Source organism: Hyperolius riggenbachi, chromosome 11 (assembly GCF_040937935.1).
Source record: "Hyperolius riggenbachi isolate aHypRig1 chromosome 11, aHypRig1.pri, whole genome shotgun sequence".
NCBI lineage: Eukaryota > Metazoa > Chordata > Amphibia > Anura > Hyperoliidae > Hyperolius > Hyperolius riggenbachi.
The window spans coordinates 116265555-116288838 of record NC_090656.1 but is presented as its reverse complement, the minus strand read 5'-3'; the positions used below and the strand labels follow the sequence as shown (position 1 = coordinate 116288838).

The following is a 23284-nucleotide window of genomic DNA, read 5'->3' as shown; positions in this document are numbered from 1 at the left end:
TGAACTTCCACTGTCAACCAGCAGATGTCTCCCTTGTTGCTGAGAACTGTGCAGTTCCCCGGATCACCAACAGGTGGAACTATAATGTCAGGATCTGTGCCTCTGTTGTCCTGCTGGTGACATCACTAGTGAACTTTGCTGTGAACTTCCACTGTCAACCAGCAGATGTCTTCCTTGTTGCTGAGAACTGTGCAGTTCCCTGGATCACCAGCAGATGGAACTATGAGAGCTTTCTGAGAGATCACCTGATCAATGTGCTGCTATTTAAGACCAGACTTCCTAGCAGCACATTGCTAGGTCATTCTGTTTGCTTGTGTAGTATTGTAACTCTGGCCATTGATTCTGTGTTCCCTGTTTCCTGCCTTGCCTTGCCTTATTACGCTGAATTCCCGGTATCGATCCTTGCTAGCCTGACCTTTCTCTGCCTGATGTTATTGCCTGAGCCTGATTTCCTGGTTTAACTCTTGCTTGTATGACTTCCCTTTGTGTATGCTGATTTGGATTATTCATTGCTGTATATATTCTGATATTTTGTGTGTTGCTGTATATATTCTGTATAGCTAGATAGATAGTTAGGGGTTCTGGTATTGTGCTGCACCACGTATTGTTTGATTGTATGTGTATGGTGGATGTATATTTGAATTGCTGCACCTTTGTAAATAAAACATGCTTTTTACTTTCAAATCCAACCTGTGCAGTATTTTCATATATGTGATTTCTTGCTCTTGCAATGTCTTGATACAAATCTGCATGTGCAGATCCTTACAATCACATGTGGGAATATGACATGAAAGGAATATGCTACGTTTTTATTTTTATGAATTTCAGTTTCCTGATAGTCATACTGAGTTTTTGGCTTTTAAAGTACCTGAGTCACACAGCTGCCCACAGTCATGGATTCAGATCGTCTGGCCGGCACAATCATTGCGAGTGAGTCATAGGGATGACCAATTCTAGTGAACTTTAAGTACATTATTTTCTATTACCTTCTACTAGGAGAGCATCTTTTGTGCAAATTCCTGATGGGTTTCTACAGGTTTTCAAACAGCCAGATCCACAGGCATCATAGTGAAACTCACAATCCTCCTTATCATTGTAATAGTCACAGAACACAGCTGTATAGAGAGAAAATGCATATTTGTCATACATGAATTTATGGGCTAAGCCATGGGCACAATAGCAAAATAGGTGTTTCATTTTAATACAATTTCAAATACTGTATCAAAATGTTGGTCAATGCAAGAAATTGTTTGCTAAATCCGTTAGTTCTCAGCTGTTCTATTACATTAAAGAGAATCTGTACTCTAAAATGTTTACAGCAAAAAGCATACCATTCTATTCATTATGTTCTCCTGGGCCCCTCTGTGCTGTTTCTGCCACTCCCTGCTGCAATCCTGGCTTGTAATTAACAGTTTTAGGCAGTGTTTACAAACAAACTAACCAGCTTGTGATAGGCTCACATAAGCAGAGTGTGTGAGTCATACAGAGCCTGCCGAGGGTGTGTATCGCTTCTATCCAATCACAAGCAGCCCTGCACATTCAACACATTCAAGCCTTAGCCCGACAGAGCCGACAGAAGGAAACAGATTAGATCATATAACAGAGATAACACAGCCACTGTGCAATTAGGAAAGGCTGCAGTAAGCCAGAGCACATTAGAACAGGCAAAGGAACTTATAGGATAGAAGAACTAAGGCTGAACATTTTGTTACAGAGTCTCTTTAATGATGTAAGGGCTGTTTTCCACTTGCCGCATTTAATTCGATTTTTCAGATCTTTCCACATTTACTAATCACAAGGGCACCATGATTGACATAGTAATAAGGGCTATTCGATTTTAACTAAACGCCAACACAGTGTATGCTGCATTAATGGGAGAGCAAGAAAACCACATGTTTTTTTTAGGTTCCAACAATTAAAAAACATTTTTTTTTTAACTTTACATTTATTTTTAAATAATTTCTAAAGGCACTTTTTGCAGTCGGGTGTAATGCTGGGGAAGCATACTTTGTGTCAGCGTCTGTGCTCAAGACTATGTAGCTGGGTAATGGAAGAGGCTGCACAGATGGACACAGGAGTAATGAACAAGGAAACAAGATTGCCCAGAGCAACTGCAGCTCTGGGCCGCCTATCAGGCTAGATGCTATGTGATACAATACACAACAGATGTAGTCAGTAACAGGCTAGGGTACACGTTAGATACGAAGGCTGCGGTACAATGGACTAGGCAGAATCAGAGTCGGTAACAGGCTAAGGTAATACACGTTAATTCAGAAAAATAACAAACGGCTCAACTAACGGATAAATATATATTCGCAGATCTGCATATATATTTATCAAGAAACTAGCTAAAGCACAAGTAATGACAATTAACAAGACAAATAACAGACTGACAGACGGAATGCTTTCCAATTTAGTCGCTGCCCCAGGGACTGCAACATTCACACTGACATAGACAAGACTAACAGGTAGGAGCGTAACTAATGGCAACCGCTGCTTTAGTTACCTCCTCAAGAACAAGGCAAGAAGGAATACTACCAGTCACCAATGTGGTGCTGGCAGAATCCAAGCTATCAGGATCAGAAGGACTTTACTGTATCCCCGCGGATACAGCAAACGTCCAAGCAAGAAACAAGATTAAACAATGCAATATACAATTCACATGAATGACCTAGCAACAACTCAGAGAGCTAAAACACTATGTCGGGTGGAGTCTGAAATGGGAGGCAGACTTTTATGTGGACATCAGCCAATGGATGCAGGTATGCGAATTTCCACACAGCTGAATGGTAATCACTCAATCCTGAGCCAGCTTGATTACAAGCTGTTAGCTGAAGGACTCTCATAACAAATACATGCAATATTATGCAACAATATGCATGTAAGAAATCCAGGGCTATCTGGCTGCAGTTCAACTGCAGCAAGCAATAGGAGGAATCCTGACAGCATCCTGAACTGCTCTGAACTGTAGAGTGATTGCAAATGACAATGAGACTTATTGCAAATGCGCAACTGAATGCAAGCAGTTAAGTTAGAACTGCCGGGTTGCAGTTCCACTGCAACCGACAGAACATGCTACAGGAGAGATCCTCACGCGGGGGACTCCGCAGGAGGTCAGATACTCCGTCATTGTTTGATAGACTTTATGGGGGCAACTCTCTGTGTAAAGGGTTAATTTCTTCTCTCTATGAGAATATGCTGGTAGCCCTAGCAGACCCTAAAGCCAGATATATACTGGACTGGGAGGCTGAGCTGGGGATTGCTTTCACTTATAAGCAGTGGTCCACCATTTTGTGAAAGAATAAGGAAGACTTCTACTTCCCCTTGCCTTAAAGGAGCAGCTACTAAACTAATGATGAGATGTTATAATACCTCTTTGAAACCACATAAGATTTTCAGGGGTTGTGGAGTGGCGAGTGGACTCCTTCATATTTTTGGGGATAGCATTAAAGTGCAAACATTTTGGACAGATGTATGGGACATTTTTAAGAGGGCCACCACTGTTTCTGTGTCTTGCACCCCAGTTCAGGCTCTTTTATACGCTGATGCCACAGCAGTTCCTGGTGCATTTAGGCGACTTGCACTTGCGACTTGCATATTAGCAGCTCAGCGGGTTATTGCATTTTATTGGAAATGATCTACTCTTCCACTTTTGCAGTTTCACAGAGAGTTGACCCGATTATGGTTACTGATAGGTTGGCTCATGCTATATGTTCCACTAGTGAGAATTCCATTTATATTTAGCTTAGGCCCGGTTCACATTAGCGGTGGCTATCCGGAATAGCCGTGCCGGAGCCGCACCGCATGCTGGCCGGACGAAACGGACGCACGGCATAGCAATGTTAAGTCTATGCCAGGGTTCACATGTGTCCGTTTCGTCCGGACCGGAGCCGGACCGGATCCGGACTCCGGTGTCCGTTCCAACATGCGCTATTTTTTGGTCCGGCTCCTCCGGCAGCCGTATCCGGGGCGGAGCCGGACTGCACCATCCGGCCAATGGAAACCAATGAGAACCGGAGAGCGCACAACACACTGGCAAAAAATCCGGATGTTCTACCCCACTTCCTATGCGGATTTTTGCGGCGATATTGGCTGGGGACACATGGGCAAGCATTTTGGAGTGGAGCAGCACAGCTGGATCCGGATCCGGAGATGTTGGCAGCATGTCGGAGGTGGAGGTGAGTGCTAAACAGCAGAGGGCCTGATTCCACAGGTCCCCCTTCTGCTGACCTCCCAGATTTTTTTTATACAGGTTGTACTCTTTAAGAATCCGGATCCGGACCGCAACCGTGTTCATACCGCACGGAAACCGTATGCAACCGGACCGGATCCGGACAGGAACCGTACGGTTCAGGTCCGATCCGGCTCCGGTGCGGTCCGGACATCCGGTGCGGTTTTTGCAAAACCGCAAGTGTGAACCGGCCCTAAGTGGTCTGCTTATAGATCAGTGCAGCACCCTGTTTAGTAGTATTTGTCTCCTGCATACCACATCACCATATTTTGTACTGCATGTGCATCAAACCTGGAGCATTGCTGTTTTGTTTAATTGTTAATTGTTACTCCTATTTGCGGTGTGGTTGTTTTACTGTACTTATCTACATGCACATATCTTTTATATTTACTTGATGTACATTTATATATGTTTGTATGGCTCTTTGATGGCATTTGTCTTTTTTTTTATTCAATAAACGCCTTTGTAAATTAAAATAATTTCTATAAACAGAAATCACAAACGAACGAGCAATAATCACATGGCAAGGCAGACACAGAGTATATATAAAATCCCGATTGCAAAGTGGGGGAGCCGTGTTCTGAAATCTGCATTGCATCTGTGAGTTAGACCTTGATTTAGTACTGCTAAAGATAGAAGAGGGCTGGAGTGATTCAGTGAACCTGGGCTGGATTCTTTAAAAACTGTCTGCTACTAAATGGCAAAAGTTTACAAGCCTCTTCAGTGTCTTGTCAGATCATACTGAAGATCGTTTAATGGTTAAAGAAGTTAATTGAATTGAACATAAACATATGAAATAATGAATTGTATGTGTAGTACGGCTATGAAATAGAACATTAGTAGCAAAGAACTAATATTGTCTCATATAGTCTCATATAGTTTCCAGTACAGGAAGAGTTAAAGGGTACCAGAGATGTACCCTAGCTAAAAAAATGAAAAAGAAGTTATACATACCTGGGGCTTCCTCCAGCCCCATACACACTGATCGATCCCACGCCGCCATCCACTGCTGCCCGCTTCTACGAGAACCAGCTCCCATCGCTGACGTTATCGGAGCTGGCCTACGCAGGAGAAGTGCGTCCTCTACGTATCTCTCCATACACTACTGCAGAGATACGCAAAGAGTGCACCTCTGCTATGCTTAGACTGGCTCCAACTGATGGATCAGCGTGGAGCCGGTTTTCGTAGCTGCGGGCAGAGGAGGATGGCGGCGTGGGATCGATCAGCACGTATGGGGCTGGAGGAAGCCCCAGGTATGTATAACTTCTTTTTCATTTCAGCTCTGGTTCCCTTTAAGAAACTTCAGTTATATATGCAAAAGAGCTTCTTTGAGCTCCCCAACCCAACTTTGGTTGGAGACAGTCCTGTTTTCTGAAGCACTGATGCATCAAAGAAACAGTGAGAGGAAGCTTTAGATAAGGTTTTACTGCAAAGGAGTTCAAAGGGTCATTAGCTCTACTCTGTTTCATAGTTTAAAATAAAAAGTGTGGTTTGTAATTGCAAATATAACAGAATGATACACTGTTATTAAAAAAGGCTATATAACTGAAAATAAAATTATGAGACTCTTTTCTTTGCTACTAATGTTATATTAATTATGTGTTTTATGGGGTCTGACGGGGCGCAGGAGGGTCTTTGGAGGAAACTAACTAGCAACAGAGGCTGGGCTCTATAGACAGACCCAGCCTCTGTATATGGATTGCGATGGAAGAACCCCGCCTCGGGTTCTCTTTAAAGGTATTCTATTCGTAAGGTTTGAAAATTTCTCCTTGGGAATACTTAGATAAAATGTTAATAGGATATGTGCCAGAGTCACTGAACTTATTTAAGGCTGTACGGTAAATGGTGAATGCCTCTAATAATAACTACAGAACACATTTCCATATAGGGTAATAGCAAGGGGAGAACAAATGGATCCTTATGGTGTGTATTTTACCATTATGGGAGCAGGAAAAGAAAAATACATCACAAAGGAGTCTGTAGACTCTGAACTCTAATAATGATGGACCCTGTTTACCTGAAGAAAAAAAAAAGATTAAAAAAAGCCTTAAAGTGGACCCAAATTAAAAATACAAGATTTCAGAAATAAAATCTATTTTCTAAATTATAATAATAAATAGCAGCCTTTTTTCAGCGGCATGATGACAAATATAAAATATTTTACATTTATTGGAGGAACCCCTCCCTTCCTTTCAAATTGCCGGGAATTTTTCCGGCAAACTGGTGGAGTAGATGGTGTCTGGCAATGGAGGAATTGCTAATGGCTGCCCCCAGTATAACCCTAGTTATGAAAAGAGAAGGGTGAAAAGCATGCATTGAAATGCTCATAGGCTTGAAGGAGTGTTTATTTATCTTTGTATGTGTCAGAGTGGTGCAACTAAATATTTTTAATTAAAAAAATGTTTGGTTTGGGTAAGCTTTAACATGATTTTGTGGATTTTTGAGGATGCTCGGAATAGAAGCTTTACTCCAAAAATAAGCTTTAGTAACAGTTCATGAAAATATCAATTTCAATAGTGTCCTAGAGTATATACATGTAAAAAAGCAATTGTAAATAGAACACAGCATGACAGATAGACCCTTCACCAAGAAAAGCAGACAACCCCAAAAGAAACACACTCAAAAGACCCCACAGAACTTAAAACAATAAAGCCTGGTATACATATCCAATTTTGATTGGCCAATGACTGACCAATTTTACTACCTCTGTATAGCATGAGGGGCAACATATTTGCAATACTAAGAACTATGAACAGACTCAAACTACTTGGAACTGGTAGAATTGGCCAATCATTAGCCAATCAAAATTAGATGTGTGTATGTGCCCTCATTTTAATAATAATTTTACATAGAAAAAGGAAATATATAAAAGGGAATATATTTTAACAAAACCTTTGTCCCGCGCTTCTCTAAGTTGTTGTGCATTCTGTCTCTTTGGTATGCATTGCATGCAACAGCTGTGATAGTGTTTCAGTTAAAATGCCTAGATATAAACTGATCCATAAGGAAACATGCATATGTTCTTCATCTGTGCTGCACATCAGATGTGTGTTGTATTAAAGCTCACTGCAACTGATTCACTGTAAGCCAGCCCTTAAAGCAGCAGGGACAGCCATACTATCCCAGGGAAAAAAACACATATGTAAGTAGACAAGTACTTGTTCTACTTACTTAACAGATGTATTGTACTGTCCAAGTTCCTAGAAACTGCAGTGTCATAGCTAGCTTGATTTGTAAACACATATGAGCACAGCATAGATCAGATTTCAGCAGCTCACTGAACTGCCCTCAGCCAATCAGAGAGGAACAGGAATGTGGGAGGGGTGATGACAAACTTCCTTCTGTCGGCAATGGCAAAAATAGAGCCAGGCTGACTGAGATAAGATTTATTGCAGCAGAAACATTTCTGAATAGATTGGAGTGCTTGCAATGCAGGATAAGGTTGCAGGCTGCATATTGAACACAGAGCAGTGGGTAAATGGAATTTGAATTTGTGGCTGACAATCACTCTTTAAATAACATTCATTAAAACTCAATAAGGAAGGGGCATTGTGGAAGATGGCCCGGATGTGGAAGATGGCAGCAGGGGATTGTTAGCCATGAGTTAGGTGGTTTCAGTGAATGCTCACAGCTGCATAGGGCCTGCTTTAAGCGTGGTCATAGACGTAAAGTTATCATGGCTAAGGCAGTGCAGCAGAATTTTCAATGTAATTCAGGTGAGGGCAAATGCTGGACCCCGAATTACGTGTCTCTCTGAGTTGCTATGACTTGTAGGGGGAATCAGTGCTTTTTTGACGCAGGGACGCAGAGACACTGCTGAGAGCTGGGGGAATGACGCGCGGCAGAGGAGAACGGGTCCCAAAGTGAGGCGGGCGGGTGCACGCGCAGCGTATGCATGAGCAGTATGCTCGTGAATAATTTTAAAAGAGAGACCAGTGCGGGGGTGGGGGACGTGCGGCCACAGCCTAGCACCCATTTTTAAACGGGCCTTAGGCCTAGTAGTATATAACACCGCCCAGAATTTCAGTGGCAGCAGGGTGAGGCATCATTCAGTTTACCCTGCATCCAACTGATCAGACAACGGCATAATGTGTACACTGATAGCCGCCAGGGATGGTCGTAGTCAGCCAACTTCGCTACGCTGGAACTACGCGTAGTTTTATGCAATTACGCTTCGTCAAACTACGGCTTCGAAATCAAATATTCGCTTCGTATGCATTTCGTAGAATACGCGTTAAAATACGCAATTACGCGTAGTGCGAAGCGTAGGGTATGCGGATGCTTATGCCTGCATGCAGAAAATTTTACGCATTAATTCCTCTTTAGATGTTTATCCCGGGAACTCTACTATGCGTACATTCCCCTTTCCAATGCGTAAATTTGTAAGCATACAATTGTACGCGGAAAAATAGACGCGAGTAATGCATACGTAGTTCACTACGCAATACACATGTTAACTACGCATAGTAAGCGTAAGCTACGCGTAGCGGTACTTCGCTACGCGTAAATTCGTAAGCGTAGTTCTGCAACTTCACCTACGAACTATGATGCGTAGATGCAAACTAGGATGCGTAAATTCGCACTGGCGTAGTTTTTGCTCATCCCTGATAGCCGCCTACCTTTGCACTGCATTGATTAATACAAAGCTAGTAATGGTGGTGTTTAAAAGGTTTAACAATCCACTGCTCTAAGGAAGTAAGATGGTTGATATTGTCCAATAAATATTTGATCAGTGAGACATTGATAATTTGCCAGATCACATTAATGACGCTTAGCGTTTGGTGGGCATTAGTCATGATTGCAACCTTTTTGTATGTGAAAACAGTGCACAGAAGAAAAAGGAAATCGTTTTATGACAATTAGTTCTGAGCACTATTTTCCACATCAAAAATGTTCATGTCCATCAATTTCTATTTTTAACCTGCTACCCTTTTTTAAAAATTGTTACTGATACTTACGACAAAGCCTTGGAGTTCTCCACTCAACACAGATGCAGTGAGAAAGGCACACCTGGGCATAGGCGGCTATTGCAGTGCAAAGGCAATCACAGTCTCCTCCTTCATCACAAGCACAGGAATCTTTCACACAAGCTTCATAATAGTTACTTGGGTCCTCCTTTAAACAAAAACAAAACACAAAATCATGAAGATCTGATTCATACATTTTTCGCAAAAATATCCATCACTTATCTATCCGGCTAGTGTAGAAAGGCTGCTAACTCAAGTTCCCTATCAGCAGTGCCAGAATTCTGCGAAGGCCACAAAGCTGGTATAAGAAGAAGGGCAGCAGAACTTGGAGAGACAAGAGGTCACATGTCAAAATAACTCCTCTCACCTGGTCTGCAGCACCCTGCTTTGCTCTGCTGCCTGGATTCCAGATTTCCCTGTATCTCCCTTACTTCCTGGTGTGTATTGACAGTCAGCATCTGCTGTCACCTGATGATACAAAGTATGATGGACATACAAGCTGCTGTGAGAAGTGCCAGTAGAGAGCAGTAATCCTCAGTTTGGTGAATTTTCATGCACCTATTCATATTCACGGACAGGAATTATCAGCTCTGCTAAGTTCTAGCTCCCCCTCACTGCTGTCAGATAGTGTTGGGCGAACATCTAGATGTTCGGGTTCGGGCCGAACATGGCCGCGATGTTCGGGTGTTCGACCCGAACTCCGAACATAATGGAAGTCAATGGGGACCCGAACTTTTGTGCTTTGTAAAGCCTCCTTACATGCTACATACCCCAAATTTACAGGGTATGTGCACCTTGGGAGTGGGTACAAGAGGAAAAAAAAATTTAGCAAAAAGAGCTTATAGTTTTTGAGAAAATCGATTTTAAAGTTTCAAAGGGAAAACTCTTTTAAATGCGGGACATGTCTGTTTTCTTTGCACAGGTAACATGCTTTTTGTCGGCATGCAGTCATAAATGTAATACATATAAGAGGTTCCAGGAAAAGGGACCGGTAACGCTAACCCAGCAGCAGCACACGTGATGGAACAGGAGGAGGGTGGCGCAGGAGGAGAAGGCCACGCTTTGAGACACAACAACCCAGGCCTTGCATGAGGACAAGAAGCGTGCGGATAGCAATTTGCATTTTGTCGCCATGCAGTCATAAATGTAATACAGATGAGAGGTTCAATAAACAGGGACCGGAAACGCTAACCCATCACAGATGTTCATTGTTCATGTTACTTGGTTGGGGTCCGGGAGTGTTGCGTAGTCGTTTCCAATCCAGGATTTATTCATTTTAATTTGAGTCAGACGGTCTGCATTTTCTGTGGAGAGGCGGATACGCCGCCGATCTGTGACGATGCCTCCGGCAGCACTGAAACAGCGTTCCGACATAACGCTGGCTGCCGGGCAAGCCAGCACCTCTATTGCGTACATTGCCAGTTTGTGCCAGGTGTCTAGCTTCGATACCCAATAGTTGAAGGGTGCAGATGGATTGTTCAACACAGCTACGCCATCTGACATGTAGTCCTTGACCATCTTCTCCAGGCGATCGGTGTTGGAGGTGGATCTGCACGCTTGCTGTTCTGTGTGCTGCTGCATGGGTGTCAGAAAATTTTCCCACTCCAAGGACACTGCCGATACCATTCCCTTTTGGGCACTAGCTGCGGCTTGTGTTGTTTGCTGCCCTCCTGGTCGTCCTGGGTTTGCGGAAGTCAGTCTGTCGGCATACAACTGGCTAGAGGAGGGGGAGGATGTCAATCTCCTCTCTAAAGTCTCCACAAGGGCCTGCTGGTATTCTTCCATTTTGACCTGTCTGGCTCTTTCTTCAAGCAGTTTTGGAACATTGTGTTTGTACCGTGGATCCAGAAGGGTATAAACCCAGTAATTGGTGTTGTCCAGAATGCGCACAATGCGTGGGTCACGTTCAATGCAGTCCTAGGCCGAAGAGGTCATAGCCTAGGGTCACAAAACCTGTTTATTTGGGCAATTTCAACGGTGGCGAGTCTGACGTACATAAATCGCAGCAATGGCCGTTAGCAACGTCTGAATCTCACGAAATGTCTCATGCAGGTAGAAGACATATTGTTAGACTTGGATTCCAAAGATGGGGTCCCTACATCTCTGCAAACCAGAGTTACAGGGGTCCAAAATTGGTAAAATCCCCCATAGGATTGCATTGCCTCCCTATTTCACTTTCCAAAATCTCACATCTTTTCAAAGGGCAATGGCTCAGCAGTACCAAATTTTCTAGCATTGTAGGGACCCCTAGGGGGAACATGACTGGTGAGTTTCGGGCCCCTAGGCCGAAGAGGTCATAGCCTAGGGTCACAAAAACCTGTTTATTTGGGCTATTTCAATGGTAGTGATGGTGACGTACATAAATCTCAGCAATGGCCGTTAGCAAAGTCTGAATCTCACGAAATGTCTCATGCAGGTAGAAGACATATTGTTAGACTTGGATTCCAAAGATGGGGTCCTTACATCTCTGCAAACCAGAGTTACAGGGGTCCAAAATTGGTAAAATCCCCCATAGGATTTCATTGCCTCCCTATTTCACTTTCCAAAATCTCACATCTTTTCAAAGGGCAATGGCTCAGCAGTACCAAATTTTCTAGCATTGTAGGGACCCTTAGGGGGATCATGACTGGTGAGTTTTGCCACTGCTGACTAAGCCATTGCCCTTTGAAATGGTGTGAGATTTTGGAACGGTAAATAGGAGGCCCAATGAAATCCTATGGGGGTTTTTACCAATTTTGGACCCCTGTAACTCTGGTTTGCAGAGATGTAGGGACCCCATCTTTGGAATCCAAGTCTAACAATATGTCTTCTACCTGCATGAGACATTTCGTGAGATTCAGACGTTGCTAACAGCCATGGCTGCGATTTATGTACGCCACCATCACTACCATTGAAATAGCCCAAATAAACAGGTTTTTGTGACCCTAGGCTATGACCTCTTCGGCCAAGGGGCCCGAAACTCACCAGTCATGTTCCCCCTAAGGGTCCCTACAATGCTAGAAAATTTGGTACTGCTGAGCCATTGCCCTTTGAAAAGATGTGAGATTTTGGAAAGTGAAATAGGGAGGCAATGCAATCCTATGGGGGATTTTACCAATTTTGGACCCCTGTAACTCTGGTTTGCAGAGATGTAGGGACCCCATCTTTGGAATCCAAGTCTAACAATATGTCTTCTACCTGCATGAGACATTTCGTGAGATTCAGACTTTGCTAACGGCCATTGCTGCGATTTATGTACGTCACCATCACTACCATTGAAATAGCCCAAATAAACAGGTTTTTGTGACCCTAGGCTATGACCTCTTCGGCCTAGGGGCCCGAAACTCACCAGTCATGTTCCCCCTAAGAGTCCCTACAATGCTAGAAAATTTGGTACTGCTGAGCCATTGCCCTTTGAAAAGATGTGAGATTTTGGAAAGTGAAATAGGGAGGCAATGCAATCCTATGGGGGATTTTACCAAATTTGGAGCCCTGTAACTCTGGTTTGCAGAGATGTAGGGACCCCATCTTTGGAGCCCAAGTCTAACAATATGTCTTCTACCTGCATGAGACATTTCGTGAGATTCAGACGTTGCTAACGGCCATTGCTGCGATTTATGTACGTCAGACTCGCCACCATTGAAATTGCCCAAATAAACAGGTTTTGTGACCCTAGGCTATGACCTTTTCGGCCTAGGACTGCATTGAACGTGACCCACGCATTGTGCGCATTCTGGACAACACCAATTACTGGGTTTATACCCTTCTGGATCCACGGTACAAACACAATGTTCCAAAACTGCTTGAAGAAAGAGCCAGACAGGTCAAAATGGAAGAATACCAGCAGGCCCTTGTGGAGACTTTAGAGAGGAGATTGACATCCTCCCCCTCCTCTAGCCAGTTGTACGCCGACAGACTGACTTCCGCAAACCCAGGACGACCAGGAGGGCAGCAAACAACACAAGCCGCAGCTAGTGCCCAAAAGGGAATGGTATCGGCAGTGTCCTTGGAGTGGGAAAATTTTCTGACACCCATGCAGCAGCACACAGAACAGCAAGCGTGCAGATCCACCTCCAACACCGATCGCCTGGAGAAGATGGTCAAGGACTACATGTCAGATGGCGTAGCTGTGTTGAACAATCCATCTGCACCCTTCAACTATTGGGTATCGAAGCTAGACACCTGGCACAAACTGGCAATGTACGCAATAGAGGTGCTGGCTTGCCCGGCAGCCAGCGTTATGTCGGAACGCTGTTTCAGTGCTGCCGGAGGCATCGTCACAGATCGGCGGCGTATCCGCCTCTCCACAGAAAATGCAGACCGTCTGACTCAAATTAAAATGAATCAATCCTGGATTGGAAACGACTACGCAACACTCCCGGACCCCAACCAAGTAACATGAACAATGAACATCTGTGATGGGTTAGCGTTTCCGGTCCCTGTTTATTGAACCTCTCATCTGTATTACATTTATGACTGCATGGCGACAAAATGCAAATTGCTATCCGCACGCTTCTTGTCCTCATGCAAGGCCTGGGTTGTTGTGTCTCAAAGCGTGGCCTTCTCCTCCTGCGCCACCCTCCTCCTGTTCCATCACGTGTGCTGCTGCTGGGTTAGCGTTACCGGTCCCTTTTCCTGGAACCTCTTATATGTATTACATTTATGACTGCATGCCGACAAAAAGCATGTTACCTGTGCAAAGAAAACAGACATTTCCCGCATTTAAAAGACAGTTTTCCCTTTGAAACTTTAAAATCGATTTTCTCAAAAACTATAAGCTCTTTTTGCTAAACATTTTTTTCCTCTTGTACCCACTCCCAAGGTGCACATACCCTGTAAATTTGAGGTATGTAGCATATAAGGAGGCTTTACAAAGCACGAAAGTTCGGGTCCCCATTGACTTCCATTATGTTCGGAGTTCGGCCATGTTCGGCCCGAACCCGAACATCTAGATGTTCGCCCAACACTACACGTGACCCGTTCGGCCAATCACAGCGCTAGCCGAACGTTCGGGTAACGTTCGGCCATGCGCTCTTAGTTCGGCCATATGGCCGAACAGTTTGGCCGAACACCGTAAGGTGTTCGGCCGAACCCGAACATCACCCGAACAGGGTGATGTTCTGCAGAACCCGAACAGTGGCGAACACTGTTCGCCCAACACTACTGTCAGATAGTTTATTACTGGACAGCACTGTTAAAAGACAACTGAAGTGAGAAGGATATGGAGGCTGCCATATTTATTTCCTTTTAAGCAATAGCAGTTGCTTGGCTGTCCTGCTGCTTCTCTGCCTCTAATACTTTTAGCCATAGACCATGAACAAGCATGCAGCAGACCAGGTGTATCTGACAAGATTGGCTGCATGCTTGTTTCTGGTGTGATTCAGAAACTGCTGCAGCCAAATAGAACAGTAAAGCTGCCAGGCACTGGTATTGATTAAAAGCAAACACTGTAATTATGGCAGCCTCCATATTCTTCTCAATTCAGTTGTCCTTTAGTGCCCGTTCACACTTGCAGTGTACAGTGAAAAAACACTCTGTATGCCCCCCCCCCCCTCATTCCCCCTTGCGACAACCTGTAAATCAAGCAATACTCAATGTATGCACAAACTGAATGGTAGTAAAACTGGCATTTAGAAAAGAGTTTCATTGTAAAAAATATCTAAAATTGATGTTATCAATAATAATGTTAATATATCAGTAGAAAATTATGAGGGGCTCCTTCAAACAATAAGAGTAGGAATGGGAGGTAAAGTACTAAAGTAGTGTAAAATAAATTACTCTTAATATAAAGGAGGACAATTAAAAGTAAAGTTCTCTGCAACCTAAGATAGTGCTAGGGTGGAAAGGAGTAAAACAATCTGGAAAATGTAAGCATGGAAAATGTACGTAAGATCTGAAAAAAAGTTGAAATATTAAAAGGAGAAAATTAGTCTGCTGCCATTTTAAGAATATGATTATGTAAAAAAAAAATTCTACTTAATGATGATGGTAAATGATAATGCCTATTAATAAATTGTGCAGATGATAAAACAAGGACGCTTCTCTTGGGGCTTTTTTCACAAAACAGGAAATGTGAGTGGTGCAGGCGCCATGGGAACCTTGTGCCCTCTATTTGGAGGTTCAGTTTGTAAAGCGCGCGGCACTAGTGCCCACTATTTTATCGAGCGGCTCTGGTGTCTGAATTTCTATTGATAATCAATATTATCCAATAATAACAAGAGCCCCCATGGGGCTGCCAATCTTCCACAGCGCCCAATATTTTTTTATATAGTGGCAAAGGCGGCATGGTTATCAGCATGTTTGCCGTGGAATATTGGTAATTTTACAGATATTCTACTAGTAGCTCTTTCTGGTGCCCATTTGTCATGTTCACCTTTATCAAGCGTGCTTAAGCCCTTGGGGACCGACCAATTAACCCCCCTTGAGGACCAGAGCAGTTTGCCTGGTTTAGTTGTCCCCAGTTTAGATAGCCGGGATAGATATTTCCTGTATAGATAGTCAGGCAAGCACAGGCAGCCTCCATTACTCACCTCCCTGGGTCCTGTGATGAGCAGTTCTCCCAGTCTCCTCTCTTCTCGACATGCAGCCTAGCTCTGCCGCTAAGTTTCGGGTCCCTTCTTGATGACGTAATCAAGCTGGGACCCGTAACTTAGCGACAAAGTGAGAATGGATGCCGGGCAGAGCGGGAGGAACGATCACCGGCGGAGCATCAGGAAGGTGAGTGGGTCCTCTTCTCCCTTTTCAGAGATCGCTATTATCGGCGGCAATCGTAGTGATCACGTGATCAGGAGTCAATCGCCATGGCTCCTGATCACTGGGGGAAAATGTCAGCTGTCATATGACAGTTTAATCTCCCTTCTTGGGTGCACACGATTGCGTCAGGAGTGGTGGGACTTCAAGGACGTTAGAGTTACGTCCTGTCATCAGCAGGGGGCCACACTCTAATGTCCTTGGTCCTAAAAGAGTTAGAGGGTGTCTGAAGTGTAGTTAAAAAAAAAGATAATTCCCTAAGGAGAGGGAAGGCTCTAGGTCCTATAAAGCTGTCCCATTACTCTCCTAGTGTCCTCGTTCCAATGCTTGATTCCCATTAGCAATGGCTGACTGATGAGTCGAAGACTGCTCTCTCTTCCGCTGCGGGAGGCTTTGGCAGTCTTCGGGAGCCCGAGTGCTCCCAAAGACGGGCCACTCTGTACTGCGCAAGCATGAGCATGTATTCTCACGCACTCACGCAGTACAGAGCGGCCCGTCTTCAGGAGCGATCGGGCTCCCGAACACTGCCGAAGCCTCCCGCAGCGGAGGAGAGAGCAGTCTCTGATCCATCCATCGGAGGCTACTAGCGGGGAACACGGAAACCATAGGAGGAACAAGAAGGCTTTACAGGATACAGAGCTTTCCCTCACCTTAGGTGAAAATCTGTTTGTTTGTTTTTTTATTACACTTCAAACTCACATTTCCTTTTTAAATACAATACTTACAGAGGATCATCTGTATCCACAGTCATATAAATAGAAGCTTTGTGACATGCTGAAAACAATATTCCAGCTTTTGAAAACACTGTGTATCATGGAGCATAATGCATGGAGTTTTCCACCTCGCTGGTGAGGGTTGTGCACAGTTCGGAGGAGTAGAGGGCCCAGTCGGCAGGGTTTTTGCTGAGGACCGGAAGAGTCTTGTTATGCCTCTGCCTTTCAATCATGCTAATGTTCCTGTCCCACTTTCATTTTCAAACAAATATATAAAACACACCCCTCACCACTTAAATGTTCTTCAGATGCCTACTAATAATTAGACATAATCAATCTGATGCTAATATTTCAAGCTTGTGTCCTAATTTAATGCAAACTGCATGGAGATAAGTATTAGGCCAATACAAACTGTTAGGAAGAGCAATAGTTTGGCCAAATTCCAAGCTACACATCATTTATGTTTAATTTGCATGCAAGCTAGAATTATTAATATCTCACTAATCATCTCTACTAATGACTTCCTCACTCATTAACCTCTCTCCACACATTTCACCAAGACTTTTTTAGGGATGCACTGCTCTCTGGAAGATTCATGGGGCTCGATTCACAAAGCGGCGCTAACCCAGTTGGAGACTTTAGGCGTGATAACCATTGCACCACGCTGGTGAAAAGCCAGTTTAGGCGTGATAAGTTTAGGTGTGATAAGTTTAGGCATGATAAGTTTAGGCATGATAAGTTTAGATAAGTTTAGATCGCGTGCAAAGTCCCGCACGCAAAGCAGTGCCATTAAACTCTATGCGAAGTGCACCAGACTTTGCTAGTGCAAAACTTTTGATCAGCTGTGCACTGCGGTGCTAACCCAGTTGGTGCTTAAACTCATCACGCCTAAACTTATCACACCTAAACTTATCATGCCTAAACTTATCACACCTAAACTTATCATGCCTAAACTGAGTTTAGGCGTGATAAAGGGCTTTTCACCAGCGTGCTAACTGCTAGCACCGCTTTGTGACTCAGGCCCATTGAGTAGGATTCTCTTCTCTTCTTGTGACACAGTTTGTACTTGCTTTATCATATGTGCCCTAAATGTACTGAACAGGAATGCTTAGCCAACTTTATCGGGCAGATCGCTTAGTATAATAATAATAGCATTGATAATAAAAGATAATAATAATAGCATTGCACGCACACATTTCGATGTTCCTTAAAGTGTACCCAAGCTGAAGCTCAGGTCAAAAGGTGATACCTACCTAAAGGGGAGCCTCTGGATTCCCACGGCATCCTCCAGTTTCCTGGTGCCACTCGTGGAGCCCCCAAAGATTTCCGACAAGATCTTGCTGGAAATCTGATCGGGGCCATACTTCCGTTGTCAGGATAGCTGCTTTCATAGGGTCAAACTGGGCCATTGCCCAGGGCTTCAAGATTTTTAGGAGTCCCACAATTCAGGGACTGTAAAGGTCACAAATGTCCTGCTATAACAGTATACAAACGTAAGGTGCCCCTCATCCATTTTTGCCAAGGGCCCCATTTTAACTAAAACCACCCCATCTCTTGGACAGTAAAAGTTACCTGAGAATGGCAGGGTTTGAAAGTGTCACTGAGTAGCACGCTGCATTCTCTTTGTGCCCATGACTTCCTGTATAGATTTATATCACACGGCTCTGCAATATCATCAACATCAGGACAAGATGGTGACACTTTCCAGCTGTTACCAAATTCAACAACATCCTCCACTGTGCTGTGCCCTCTGGTATTGAAGTCATTGTTTGAGTTTCCATCAAAATTTCCACAGAGCCCACAGACTTTATTCTGTAAAATAAAAAAAGTCAAAGAACAAAAACACACACACAAAACTCCCTCCCCCAAAAAACCTTTAGCTATGAATTCCTCATTAACTTATCAGGGACAGCCGACTCTGCCCCCTTTATGGACCAGAGCCTGTTTTTAGTTTGCCATCCGTGATCACTGTGATTGGCTCACAGTGATTACCTGGTAAGGAGCCAATAAGACTGGCTCCTTACCCAAAAGAGGAAGCTCGGCTGTTAAATGACAGCCAAGTCTGCATCCACGGTGAACAGGGATTGGCTCAGAACCACAGAAAGCCACGGCATAGAATCTACTCCGCATCAGAGTTAGAGAGCCACAGATGCCACATAGAATTTAACTACCGCAGTCCCAAGGCGGTTAATCAAGCTTCAAATTAAAGCCGTATTATTTCAACTTGCATTGTACATTGTTTGAATTTTTAAAAAAAGCACAAAAACTGACAGATAAGTGTGTCAAAGATTGCTGCCATTGATTAAATGATTATAGGTATTAAAATGGGAAAACAAAAGCTCCTACCTGGTGGAGCCAATCACTGAAATAGTGAGGAAGGACTTCATGAGCATGCTTACTCTAAACACAGTACTATTACCAAATGTTTGAAGTTTGAGCTGACAGCATATAAAAATAATCTTTATAACCATATTAAAGTACAAAATGACTTCTGCAGTATTACTTTTACAAAGAAAGTGTGATTTTCATTTAAGCTATAGCTGTCAAACATATATTGGCCTTTAATCAATTCCTTTTTCCACCTTAATTTTCTCCTAGGAGATCATTTTTCATCTTCTCTTTAAAATAAAATTTCAGTGCTGAAAAAGTAACAAAAAATAGGTGAATAAGTACTGTCAAAGTAATTCTGAGAATTTTTCTTGCTTGCTGGTGGCTTAAAAGGACTCTGAGCAGTAACATAGATAAGAAATACGGATTTACCTGGGGCTTCCTTCAGCCTCCCGTAGCCCGCAAGGTCCTCCAGCATCCTCTCCTTCCTATCCGTGGTCCCACTGCCGGCTCTGATGATCCGACTTCAACTCCAGTTGCACATCCAGCCCCCGGTGCTCACCCTGCGCGTCATCATGCTGGTGGGCGTAAGAAACCTGCATATGTAGGGTTCAGTCTTTAGAGAACACACTATTTCAGCCAAAGTTGCCGGATTACCGGAGCCACCAGTGGGATCACAGGGGGAAGAAAAGGCTATTGGGGGAGGCTGCGCGATCTCTGGAACCAGGCTGGCTAGCTAATGTATATAACGGCTCTATCGGGGGGATCAGGGGGTGGTCTAGGGGTGCCGACGACCTAAACAAGCTAGCCTAGTGCTAGCTAACTTACAATAAAGCCCCTAAAGCTATTAGATTTAGACTAGGAGCCTAAGGCTAGCAAAACCTCCTGAGCGGCGTAACGATCAGGAGGTTGATAAAATGCCCTTTAAACCACCAGCAAGCATGAAAATACTTTAAATAGTTTTGACAATCCTTTCCCCCAACTTTTTGGCACTTTGTTTTAATTGTAAAGTGTTTAAAAGTTATTCTAAATAGAAGATGAAAAATCATCTCCTAGGAGAAAACTCAGTAGAAAAAGTTAATTCCATATATGCAACAGGATCTGGATAGGATGGCTATATGGGCACATACATGGCAGATGAAATTCAATGTTAAAAATTGTAAAGTCATGCATTTTGGACGTACTAATGGTCTAGCACCATACAATTATTTAGTCTAGAGAAAAGACGCCTTAGAGGGGATCTAATTAACATGTATAAATACATCAGTGGGCAATATAATAGCTTGGCAGATGAGCTTTTTGTCCCTAGGCCTTCTCAAAGGACTAGAGGACATGATCTGCGCATGGAGGAAAAACGTTTTAGCCATTTATTCAGGAAAGGGTTCTTTACAGTAAGAGTAATTAAGATGTGGAATGCATTGCCACAGGAAGTCATTATGGCAAACTCTATACCTGCATTTAAAGGGGCTTAGATGCTTTCCTTGCGTTGAAAGATATCCATGGCTACAATTACTAGGTAATGCCTAATGATGTTGATCCAGGGATTTTATCTGATTGCCATCTGGAATCGGGAAGGAATTTTTCCCTTTAGGGGCTAATTGGACCATGCCTTGTAAGGGTTTTTTCACCTTCCTCTGGATCAACAGGGATATGTGAGGGAGCAGACTGGTGTTGTACTTTATACTGGTTGAACTCGATGGACGTATGTCTTTTTTCAACCAAAATAACTATGTAACTATGTAACTATGTAACATATGGGCCTTTGTCTTGTTGGTGTCAGTGAAGCTTTCTGCATAACACAGATCTTTCCATTTTGTAGAGGGAAACAGGTCAGTCTTTTACTGGTTTTAACAATTGTCATGGAGCAGAGAAATCTCTTCCACAGCTGTTATTGGTAAATACACTCACTCTGTACTGCAATCTGCTGATAACTTCCAGGTTACATTATATTATAGTGGAGTTGGAAAAGCAACCAGGGATGTTTTCAGAAGCTGTGTTTTCACTAGATCATCCATCAAGACACTAAGCTCATGCACTGGGTTTCAGAAAAGTCCAGTGAGCTTTCAAGGAGGTTCAATATGATAGTTTTTGAGGAATCAAAACTATGTATCGTATATACTTGCATATAAGCCAATCTGCGTATAGCCGAAGTACCAACTTTTCCCTCAGAAGACCCCCCCAAAAGTGATTGACTCTAGTATAAGCCCACTCCCCAGTAGTCAGATGTGCCCCCAGTACAAGTCATTCCCCCTGCCCATAGCCAGATGTGCCCCAAGGATGATACAGTTGCATCTCAAGACGCCACTAGATGGGGTCATAGTTATGTGACACAGTGATTGTCACACAGGAAGAATCCCTGATCATTGCGCCACTGACAAGTTGCTTGCACACTCTGCTCCACAAGCCAGGGGCCACAGGTAGTCTTGAGCATTGCACTCTGCACATCATGTTGCCGGCGATGGAAGGCACAGACACAGTAGGGAGCCAGCTAATAAGAGCAGGATCACTAGTGCACAACCCTTACGCTCCTCTGCCAGTAACAAAACCTGCTTCACCATCCATTCTGCTCCACTGACTCGCATATAAGCCGAGGGGGTAACTTTTCAGCACATTTTATGTGCTGACAAATTAGGCTTACATAGGCTATACGCAAGTATATAAGGTATACACTTTAACTTTTTCTTGCCTGAAACAATCCTTAGTTATTGTGTTGTAATCACTGTATAGGTATGAAGCTCAGTTATCTAGATCTGTTCCATAACGAGGTAAGGGATGGTGCCAGGGCCAAGGATTCAAAGGCCCGGGCCTTGGGCAGCTACAGATCAAGACACATGATATAGTGGTTGCTATATATAAGAGAAGGTTACAAATGGGGAGCAACACATGAAAATGGAAGCTGATGCCCAAGAGAGCTGTACATGAAGTACATGGGGACGCAGTACATGGATGATACACAATGAAAAGGGAGCGGCACGTGGAATGGGAGAGATGCTGCTGCACATGGAAGGGGAGCCCCAGCATATTTGACCTAGGGATGGATAAAGTATAAATGTGACCTTGGATGGCAATTAACAGAAGGCACCCTGTATAGGAATACAATAGAATGACAATAGAAGTCAGAAAGGAGCCAATCATTAAAGTGGTCTGAAAGCCAGCATTTCTACTTTGCTCTAAAGATTCCTCACAGCTTGAAAGCTATTATCTCAGAAAAAATAAATTCTAGCAGAACATCACTAAAATGGTTAAACAAAGCACTTTCTCCTGCTATTTAGCTTCAAATCCGCATCCAAACTGGAGATAACAGTATCTTTTTTACTTGTTAAACACAAATGTATCAACACTGGAATGTAAACTAACACTCTCTGAGAAACTGTCTCTGCTTCAGGCACACACAGTGTTCAGAATAGCTCATTAGAAGATTTTAATATATAATAAAACACAGTTATAATAGAAAAAGAAAAAAATGCAATGACAGCTTTCAGGGCAAGAAAAACTACACTTTAAAAACTTGTAATTTGTAAACCGACAATATTAGGTGTGCACAAAAGCAAATATGATAACTGTATGAGTAATACAACGTAGGAAAACACATTTTTATTGAATGTTATGTCAGAGATTCAGAACACTTTAAAGGGAAGGTTAATGATTTTGGGGGAAGACTTTTTACTCAAGCCAAACAGAAATGATAATATTGGGCAGCGAAAATCCCATGTGCATATCTAGCCTAACCTTCCTAACTGTAATGCTCACACAGCCTCTTCATACCCAAAACTAAAACCCACTTTCCGCCAAGCAATTGGTGCACTTCTATAGAGAAAGGAAGGGGAGGAGCACAAATGGGAGACATCCGCTGTAGGATCATGAATAGAATTTCCAACAGGAGCAGTAGTGGCTGATCGTTAGCTAAGCTTCTATACAGAAGTGAGATTAAGGCTATAAATGGAAAGAAATGAGTAAACGTTACCTTAAAATCATTTGTGATCTTGATGGTGAGAGATGTCTTTTTATCCCAAACCAGGACAATTCCATTTGATGCTTTAATTATTAAATAAAGGCTGGCATTCTGGATCTGGAATGGTGAGTCTATTCCTTCATACACACTAGAAACAACCACATCACCATCCTCAAATGTGAGGAAAAAGTCCTATAATTATGGGAGCATACGTTAAACCAGAATTAAAACCATATAAAAAAATAGCCCAACATAGAGCAGACATTGCAGTATGAGAAGTTTATATTTTTTTTTACCCTCTAAAATGATAAATAAATCTTATCTTAAAATAGGGATTTTTTTCTAGCTATAAAATGCATATGCA

General features: G+C 43.2%; 1 protein-coding gene across 1 annotated transcript in view; it reads right to left on the bottom strand.

Moving 5' to 3' along the window:
- LOC137537853 (mucin-2-like) overlaps nt 1-23284 on the bottom strand; it is a 508651-nt gene that overhangs the window by 313874 nt on the left and 171493 nt on the right. Inside the window, exons 20-23 of the mRNA XM_068259804.1 lie at nt 22933-23112; nt 18213-18452; nt 9190-9346; nt 987-1115 (exon numbers count right to left, since the gene is read on the bottom strand). Of these exons, the coding sequence (XP_068115905.1) occupies nt 987-1115; nt 9190-9346; nt 18213-18452; nt 22933-23112 (706 nt within the window). The remainder of the gene's footprint in view (nt 1-986; nt 1116-9189; nt 9347-18212; nt 18453-22932; nt 23113-23284) is intronic.